This window comes from Gossypium hirsutum, chromosome A12 (genome assembly GCF_007990345.1).
Source record: "Gossypium hirsutum isolate 1008001.06 chromosome A12, Gossypium_hirsutum_v2.1, whole genome shotgun sequence".
Taxonomy (NCBI): domain Eukaryota; kingdom Viridiplantae; phylum Streptophyta; class Magnoliopsida; order Malvales; family Malvaceae; genus Gossypium; species Gossypium hirsutum.
This window is the reverse complement of record NC_053435.1, coordinates 21,516,421-21,526,328: the sequence shown is the minus strand read 5'-3', so window position 1 is coordinate 21,526,328 and position 9,908 is coordinate 21,516,421. Positions and strand designations below refer to the sequence as shown.

The window sequence follows — 9,908 nt, the reverse complement described above, 5'->3', positions numbered from 1 at the left end:
CTAGCCATGAACATTTACTTCTAACTAATTGCATGAAGTGTAGGAATCATGTAATGAGGAAGATTTTAAACATGAGAAAGATGATAACTTGTTTGATAAATGAAATTTATGTGATTATCAATATGGAAATAACATGAAAAACATAGATTAATATGATAAATAGTATTACAAATCAGTGAAATAAAAAGAAAAATGATTAAACAAACGCTAAGGGAAGAGGGTGGGCGTCGACAATGGAGTTCTAGGCGGCGCACGGGCGTGGCAGGGGGCCGTGTAGAGTTGCAGCGGCTAGGGTTAGGGTTTTTGAATGGAAAGAAAGTGAATAGTGCAGGGTATTTATAGATTTTGGGGCACACGGCCATGGCACACGCTCGTGTTCCCCAATTTCAGCCCGTGTGATTCGCGAATTTCAAATTTGGGCGCGTCTGACATTTAGTACACGCCCGTGTTCCTCGGGTATGTGAGTTCACACAGTCGTGCCGCACGGCCGTGTCTAGCTTCTTTCACTTCTCCCACGCCCGTGTGTTCAATCTCTACGCCTGTGTTAATTTGACAGGTTCGACCACAGGTGTTAGAGACGGGCGTGTCGCACGCTCTTCTTGTTTTAACAAGTTCACCCAGGGTTCTTCCACACGAGCGTGTGGTATGCCCGTGTTGTTTTAGCAGGCGTGACCACGGCCGTGGCATTTAATCGTAGCCCGTGTTGGGGAAATCTTTTGCCCTATTTTCACATGGCCTTAAGCACGCCCATGTGCTTGGTCGTGTCTCTGTGAAAACACCTGTATTCAAGATTTCTATTAGTAAGTTAGGAGTTAAATACCAAAATTTAAAGAAATTAATATTGTTAGTGCTCGGGTTGCCTCCTGAGAAGCGCTTACTTATAGTCTAAGCTCGACTTACTTCTCCAATGTATGATCATGGTGGTTCGAGGAGTTTATACTCCTCATTCCTGTTGTCAATCTCATCAAAATAAGGTTTTAATCGGGTGTTGTTTACCTTAAAAGTGCCAAACTTGGGATGACTCACCTCCACCGTACCGAATGGAAAAATACTGAGTACCATAAGAGGGATTTCCTCATTCGGTGTGGTAGTGACAATGTGGGGATCTGCGGCATCTAATAGGACCTTATCACCAACCTTAGGTTGATTTTGAGAGGTATCGAGCTTGTTTTGGCGTAGTTTTGGTTTGTCGGGTGTTCTTGGTTGGTGCATCTTCCATTCATCAAGTTCCTCGATTTGTAGTCTTCGATCTTCATGAACAGGTCCTTTACTTGAGAATGACTCGTGTACTTCCTTCAGACTTATCTCCTGCAAAGTGGGTTGTATCATGTGGTTAGTTTTAGTAGAATGATTTAAATGATCACCTTCAATTCCTGATGTGTTGCCAGAATTGCGAGCTTGAAGGGCGATTGTTTCGTCTCCCACTCGGAGTGTAGGTTCACCTGTGCCAACATCAATGACAGTTTTAGCAGTTGCTAAAAAAGGCCTTCCTAGAATTAAGGGAGTGTTGCTATCCTCTTCTATGTCTTGAACAATAAAATCAACGGGAAATATAAATTTATCGATTTTAACTAGCACATCTTCAATAATACCTCTAGGGAATCTTATAGTTTTATCTGCTAATTGAATGCTCATCCTAGTCTGTTTGGTTTCCTGAGACCTAATTACTTAGACATTTTGTAAGGCATGACGTTGATACTAACCCTTAAATCAGCTAATGCATGATTAACATCTAAACTACCAATTAAGCAAGGAGTAGTAAAGCTCCCTGGGCTTTTTAGTTTGTTGGGTAGTTTATTTTGGAGAATGGCCGAGCAAACTGCGTTCAGCTCCACATGCGACGCCTCGTCCAACTTCCGCTTATTTGCTAAAAGCTCCTTTAAAAATTTCATTGCGTTTGGCATCTGCGACAGAGCTTCAATAAATGGTAAGTTAATATGTAATTTTTTTAAGAGTTTAAGGAATTTACCAAATTGTTCATCTGAGAGGTCTTTCCTTGTTACGTTGGGGTGTGGCACACCAGGTTTATATTCGACAGTCACTGTTTGTTTGTATTTTGATCTACCTCACCTTGACTCTTGCTTATCACAGTTTCTTGCCTCGGTTTTGGTTCAGGCTCAACGACTCCTTCGTCATCTTGAATATTAATTGCGTTGATTTGTTCCCTTGGGTTAGGTTCGGTATTACTTGGCAAACTACCCTGTGGTCGTTCAGAGATCAGTTTAGAGAGCTAGCCTATCTGGGTTTCGAGCCCTTGGATCGACGCTTGTTGATTTTTAAGTGCTGTCTCAGTGTTTTGAAAATTAGTTTCCGACATCGAAATAAACTTTGAGAGCATCTCTTCAAGGTTTGTCTTCTTTTACTGTTGGTAGGGTGGTTGTCGGTAGCCCGGAGGATGTTGTGGTATTTGATTTCCTTGACCGCCCCACGAGAATTTCCTCCAACCTGTATTATAAGTGTTACTATATGGATTGTTTTGACGTCGAGGATTATTACCCATGTAATTTAATTGCTCGTTATCCATGTTGTGGCCATAAAGTTTGTATTCCGAATGGTTTGTTCCACTTCCACTTGCTTCGCACTGCATTACTGGGTGAACCTGTGAAGAACTAAGAAAACCATCAATTTTCTTATTCAAAATTTCTACCTGATTAGAGAGCATGGAGACTGAATCGACATTATAAACGCTAGCTGTTTTCGTTGGCTTTTTCCTCATGACTTGCCATTAATAGTTATTCAGCGACATCTCCTCTATAAACTCATAGGCATCTTCCAGTGTTTTATTGTTGATGGTTCCACTAGCAGCTGCGTCAACCATTTGCCGAGTCGAAGGATTTAGACCATTGTGAAATGTTTGTACTTGAAGCCAAAGCGGTAACCCATGGTGAGGGCACCTTCTCAAAAGGTCCTTGTATCTCTGCCATGCATCGTAGAGTGTTTCTAAATCCATCTGCACAAAAGAAGAGATATCATTACGTAATTTAGCCGTTTTAGCCGGCGAAAAATATTTTAGTAAAAATTTTTCGGTCATTTGTTCCTAAGTAGTAATTGACCCTCGTGGTAATAAGTTCAACTATTGTTTAGCTTTATTCCTCAATGAAAAGGGAAACAACCGAAGACGAATGGCATCATCAGAAATGACATTGATTTTAAATGTATCACATAGTTCTAAAAAGTTGGCTAAATGAGCGTTGGGATCCTCATCCTACAAACCATCAAACTGAACAAATTGATGTATCATCTGAATAGTGTTAGGTTTTAATTTAAAAGTATTTGCAGCTACAACAGGTCTAACTATGCTAGATTCAGTTTTTGTTAAAGAAGGTTTAGCATAATCATACATAGTGCGTGGAGTAGGATTTTCATTAACCGTAATTGCAGGAGGTAGCTGATTGCCTTGGTTTTCAGCCATCTCTTCAATTGGGGGTTGAGTATCGTCTTCTTGCTCGTTTTCCGTGTATCTTAAGCTTCGCCTTTTTTCTCTTTGGTTTCTACGTACTGTGCGATCGATTTCTTGTCAAAAAGTAATGGTCTCGACGGGTTTCTTTTAGTCATAAACTATGAAAACCTGCCAAGAAAAGGAAAAAGTAAGTTAATAAATAATAATTAAATTAAATTAAATTGCAAGAAAAATAAATGGCTAAAGTAAAAAAAAATTAAGCATTCCTAAAGTAAAATAAATGGCACCAAAAAACTTGATCGCGTTATTTCGTGATAGGTTTTAAATATTTATAATTACTCGTTCTTGAACTAACTATTATCGTGATGTAGACAAGTGTACCTATCGAACAGTAGTATAGTTTTAGCAAGATCGGATTGTCGAACCCAAAGGAACTAAAAGTACTAGTATTGATTGTCTTTTTATTATCTAGCCTAAGAAAAATGGGGTGTTGTTTTAATTAACTAATTATCTAAACTAAGAACGCACAGAAAAAATAATTGGGGAATTGCTTTTGGAAAAATTGATTGACTTAAGACAACACCTAAGGAAAAATCCACTTAGACTTTACTTGTTATTCTGGCTCCAAATCGGACGATTTATTCATTCAACTTGTTCCGTAGAGATCCCTAAGTTATGTTATTATCCCTATTCAAGACTAATAACGTTTAATCCCTAGATTGAATAATCGAGACTTTTTTCTAATTAACGCTCTAGGGTTGCATTAACTCGATCTATGGATCGCCTTATTAGGTTTCACCCTAATCCGGAAAAATCTTGTCACCCTATGTCTAGCCGCGCAATCAACTTCGCTTAATTATGACAATTGTACTCTTAGACAAGGTCTATTCCTCCTCTGAGTAAGAGCTTGTCTTGAATCAGTATCCTGGGATATCAAAACAAGAATCAAGAACACATAATTAAGAACAAGTTAAATATTTATCATATGATTCAGAAAATAATAATAAGATTCATCTTAGGTTTCATTCCCCTTAGGTAATTAGGGGATTTAGTTCATAACTAAATAAGAAAACATCTCAGAAAAATAAAGAATACAAAACATAAAGAAAACCCAAAACTCCTGAAGGGGAATTGAGGAGAGATCTTCAGTCTTGATGATGAATCTGGCTTCTAAGATGAATCAATCGGCTTCCTTGGAGTAATTCCTTACTCCCTATTCCGTGTCTCCTTTTTCTCCTCTTCTAGGGTGTATTTATAGGCTTTAGAATACCTATGAGCCCTCACAAGTAGCCTTTTTTGAATTGGACTCAACTTGGGCTTGGTAGGGACATGCCCGTGGTACACGCCCGTGTTCGATTACTTCAGGCCATATTCGAGCCTGCCAAATTGACACGGCCATGTGGTCTGCCCGTGTGAGGAGGTCCAGGCCGTGTTGATTTTGTACTTTGGCCCATTTTCTCTGTTTTTGGCCCATTTCTCGTTCCTTTCGCTCTCCTATGCTCTCCTAAGTATAAAACATGAAATTAAAGCATTAGGAGCAAATAATTCACCAATTCTAATGAGAAATCATCCATAAAATACATTAAACATGGGGTAAAAATATGTATAATTTATGGTTTATCAGCTAGTCATTGTTTTCCTTCATGGATGGCTTATTGGGATACAATCAGATAAAGATGCATCCTGAGGACATGGGAAAGACTACCTTCATAACCTTGTGGGGAACGTTCTGTTATAAGGTGATGCCGTTTGGGCTGAAGAATGTTGGAGCGACATATCAAAGAGCCATGGTGACCTTATTTCATGATATGATACATAAAGAGATTGAAGTTTATGTAGACGATATGATTGCCAAATCTTAAACTGAAGAGGAGCATATCAAAGTGTTGAGAAAGCTATTCTTGAGATTAAGAAAACTTCAGCTAAAGCTTAATCCAGCGAAATGTACTTTTGGAGTTAGATCAGGAAAGCTACTAGGCTTTGTAGTCAGTGAAAGGGGAATTGAGATTGACTTAGAAAAATTTCGGGCTATACAAGAATTGCCTCCACCACGTACTCAAAAACAAGTTCGAGGCTTCTTAGGAAGACTAAATTATATTGCTCGGTTCATTTCACAATTAACTGAGAAATGCGATCCCATATTTCATCTTCTTAAAAAGCACAACCTAGGAGAATGGGATGATGAATGCCAAATAGCTTTTGATAAGGTTAAAAAGTACTTGTCAAGTTCTCCAGTGCTGTCACCTCCAAGCTCAGATAGGCCGTTAATACTATATTTAGCAGTGTTTGATAACTCTATGAGATGTATGCTTGGTCAGCATGATAAGTCGGGAAGAAAAGAAAAGGTGATATATTACCTCAATAAGAAATTCACCGAATGTGAATTGAGATATTCGTCAATCGAGAAATTGTGTTGTGCTTTGATCTAGACAGCTCGGAGGTTGAGGCAATACATGTTGTACTATAGGACCTGGTTAATCTCGAAGTTGGACCCTTTAAAATATATGATGGATTCAAACGCCTTGAACAGAAGGATGGCTAGGTGGCAAATTCTACTTTCTGAATTTGACATAGTCTACATGAGTCAAAAGGCCATGAAAGGGAGCGCAATAGCAGGATTTCTGGCCAGTAGAGCTCTAGAAGATTATGGGCCCTTGAATTTGATTTCCCCAATGAAGAATTAATGTATGTAGTGGCTACTGAAGAGGACGTTACAAAAGGTCACCCATGGAAATTTAACTTTGATGGAGCCTCAAATGTTGTGGGTAATGGAATCGGGGCAGTTTTGGTATCCCCAAATGGAGATCATTATCCATTCACATGTAAATTGGATTTTGATTGCACAAATAATATGGTAGAATATGAAGCATGCATCATGGGACTCCGGGCAGCCATAGAACGCAAGATCAAGGTGTTGGAAGTATATAGAGATTTCGCACTAGTGATCTACCAGCTTAAAGGTGAATGGGAGACAAGGGACTCCAAATTGATTAATTATCGAAGTATGGTACTGGGGTTAATTGAGGAGTTTGATGATATTACTTTCAATTATCTCCCGCGAGATGAGAACCAGATGGCAAATGCTTTGGCTACTTTGGCTTCCATGATCAATGTGAGCAAACAAGAAGATGCAAAACCCATTCAGATGAGTATTTGTGAAGCCCCATCTTATTGTTACAACATGGAGGAAGAGGAGAGAGATGACCACCCTTGGTATCAAGATATATTGCGATACGTGAGAAATCGTGAGTACCCTAATCAAGCAACTGAGAATGACAAAAGCACGTTGAGAAGACTAGCTTGTGATTATGTCTTACATGGGGAAATACTGAATAAAAGAAGAAAGGATCAAGTACTATTGAGATGTGTAGATGCTGCGGAAGCCAAGAAAATTTTGGAAGAAGTTCACAAAGGTGTTTGTGGAACACATGCTAATGGCTTCACAATGGCTAGACAAATTATGAGATTTGGATATTATTGGTCTACAATGGAAGGAGACTGCATTAATTATGCCAAGAAGTGTCACAAATGTCAAATCTATAGTGATAAAATTCATGTACCTCATTCGTCTTTGCAAGTTATGACTTCCGCATGGCCGTTTTCTATGTGGGGCATGGATGTCATAGGGCCAATCTCACTGAAGGCTTTAAATGGGCATCGGTTCATCTTTATGGTCATTGACTATTTCACCAAGTGGGTAGAGGCGACCTCATATGCCAATGTTACAAAATCAGCTGTGAGTAAATTCCTGAAAAAGGAGATCATATGTCAATATGGGATGCCTGAAAGGATCATATCTGACAATACATTGAATTTGAACAATAGCACAATAGTAGAGGTCTACAGTCAGTTTAAGATTAGACACCATAATTTATCACCATATCGCCCAAAAATGAATGGGGTAATAGAAGCAACCAATAAAAATATCAAGAGGATTGTGGGAAAAATGACTGAAACTTATAAAAATTGGCATGAGAAGTTTTCATTCGCTCTTCATGCTTATCGAACATCTACCAGAACTTTTACTGGGGCAATGCTTTTCTCATTGGTCTATGGAATGGAAGCAGTTCTATCCATTAAGGTGGAGATACCTTCTCTTTGAGTTTAGTCAGAGTTGAAGTTAGATGAAGCAGAATAGATACAGTCTCGATATGATCAGTTGAATTTGATTGAGGAGAAGAGGCTAAGAGCTATTCAGCATGGTCAGATGTATCAAAAAAAATGATGCGAGCTTATGACAAAAAGGTTCACCGAGGAGAGTTCCATGAGGGAGATCTAGTCCTGAAAAAGATTCTTCCTATACAAAAGGATTTTAGAGGAAAATGGATGCCCAATTGGGAGGGGCCTTATGTGGTGAAGAAAACTTTCTCCGGATGAGCATTAATCCTAGCCGAAATGGATGGAAAAAATTTGTCTAATCTAGTGAATTCGGATTCAATCAAAAAGTATTACACTTAAAGAGGGAAAGAGGCCAATGTGAAAACCCGCAAAGGGCACTTTGAGACCTTCCTTAAAAAAAGGAAAGGCCAAGGTGAAAACCCGCAAAGGGCGCCTTGAGACCAAAGGGGATTTAAGTTGAAAACTTGAAAAGGGCAGCTCAGATGTTGATCAAATATGGGGAAAGCGATGATCATGCTATACCTGAATTGACAAGGGAAAGGGTATGCCACATCTTGGGGCATTGACAAAGTGCTTCTGATCTCCTAAACACATAATAAGTCTAATTTGGTCTTCAGGAAGTTCGTACAGAGAAATTCAGGCTGCAATATCAGGGGCACCTAATCTTCACCTTATTCATAATAAATCAGCTACCTTTGACATATTTTTCTTTTCAAGATATGCATCCCCAATAGACTTTCATTTTTATCTTCGATAATTTATTTATTTCAAGTTATGCCATAATTAAATTCGTTTCTTATCCATTGCTATGATTTTTTGCAAGCATGTCGCATTGAAATAATGATTAATGAACTAATAATACTTTCACAAAAAGAGTTTCGCATATTACTTTGGAAATCTTCTAAATAATACAAGAATTTGAAATAGGGCTGTTATTTAGAACTCACCAAGGTTAAGGAAATATCTGAGTGAGAATGGTTTAAGTAGAGACCATCTATTTGGATTTTTGGTTCAAAATAGTGATTGAACAAAAAGACGAGATATAGCGTCAATGATACAATTTCGATGAAATATGATCAATGTAAAAGGAGGTCACTCTCGAAAAAAGAAAAATGATACTTTACATTCATGAAAATATCAGGCATACACGTCTGGTCGTGAAACCCGAGGAATGGTGTAGTAGACCGAATTGATGAGGGAAAATTCAAATACTATACCCTTGGGTTGTAGTGGGATGGATAGAAAAAACCACAGATCCTGTCTCCCTAAGGATGAAGTAGAGCGAACTAGCTGAGCAAATAGTGATTATTTTTGGATTTTTCTGCCAAAGATACCAGTCGAGAAAAGGAGACAGGATAAAACTTCAGTGATAGAACCCTGATGAACAACGAGCAATAACAACCCAAATATTGAAAGGGATCATTCTCATGACATTCTGCATTCATGCAAACATCATACACACCTAGTTAGGAGCATTCAATTCATTCTGATCAAAGCATCCTAATCATTCAGCATAAGCATAGGCCCATAAAATTGATTCTACAGGTCATGTCCCCCAGAGAGCGGCATAACAAACTAGTGAAACCACAAATCCTTTTCTCTCTAAAGTTGCAGTAAAGCAGGATAAAAATACGCAAACCTTATCTCTCGAAAGTTGCAGTAGAGCGTGTTGAAGTAACAAGTCTTATCTCCCTGAAGTTGTAGTGGAGCAGACTGAAGATAGCAGATCTTGCCTCCCTGAAGTTGCAGTGAAGTAGATCGAAGCCACAAACCTTATCTCTCTGAAATTGTAGCCCTGAAGTTGCAGTGGAGCAGACTGAAGATAGCAGATCTTGTCTCCCTGAAGTTGCAGTGGAGCAGATCAAAGCCACAATCCTTATCTCTCTGAAGTTGCAGTTGAGGAGGATAAAAATACGTAAACCTTATCTCCCTGAAGTTGCAGTGGAGTAGTTGCAGTAGAGAAAATTAAGAGCTACAAGGCTAGTCTCTCTAGAGTTACAGTGGAGTAGATTGGGGCAACAATTCCTATACCCCTGAAGTTGTAGAGGATTGGAACAAGGCTACCTCGAAGAAGAAGAACACCAAAGAAGTCATGATTCGGCGAAACCAGGCAAATTTGGCCCCCTTTGAAGTCTTTGCTCTATTCTAGTTACACGACAATGAGCAAAGAGGGGCAGTTGTAATAGGCCAATTTTGCCAGAGCCCAAGACAAAGCAAAATAAACAAAAAATAACTAAACAAAAAAACCAAACCAAATTAAAACAGTCCATTAACAGTTCAGTCCATTTACATCAGCCCATTAATTAAACCCAAACCCAATACAAGCCCAAATAAAATAAACCTAGACCCAAAATTGTATCGGCCCAAATGGCCCAAAATATTTTAGAAA

At 38.8% G+C, this 9,908-nt stretch overlaps 1 protein-coding gene and 1 non-coding gene across 2 annotated transcripts; both read left to right on the top strand.

The window, feature by feature from the left end:
* The first annotated feature begins 2,876 nt into the window (after positions 1-2,876).
* On the top strand, positions 2,877-2,983 carry LOC121212021 (small nucleolar RNA R71). The gene has a single exon (XR_005907233.1). It is a non-coding gene; the product is annotated as a small nucleolar RNA R71 (small nucleolar RNA).
* A 3,421-nt stretch (positions 2,984-6,404) lies between these two features.
* LOC107921644 (uncharacterized) lies at positions 6,405-7,502 on the top strand. The gene is made up of 2 exons (XM_016851475.1): positions 6,405-6,752; positions 7,380-7,502. The coding sequence occupies exons 1-2, from the start codon at positions 6,405-6,407 to the stop codon at positions 7,500-7,502; spliced, it is 471 nt and encodes a 156-aa protein (XP_016706964.1).
* Positions 7,503-9,908: the final 2,406 nt, after the last annotated feature.

Bases quoted from the DNA above. Each gene is read 5' to 3' on its own strand.
- LOC107921644 (XM_016851475.1), top strand. From the start codon at position 6,405: ATGGTACTGGGGTTAATTGAGGAGTTTGATGATATTACTTTCAATTAT. The intron at 6,753-7,379 runs GTACTATTGAGA...TGGCATGAGAAG, and splicing joins ATAAAAGAAGAAAGGATCAA to TTTTCATTCGCTCTTCATGC.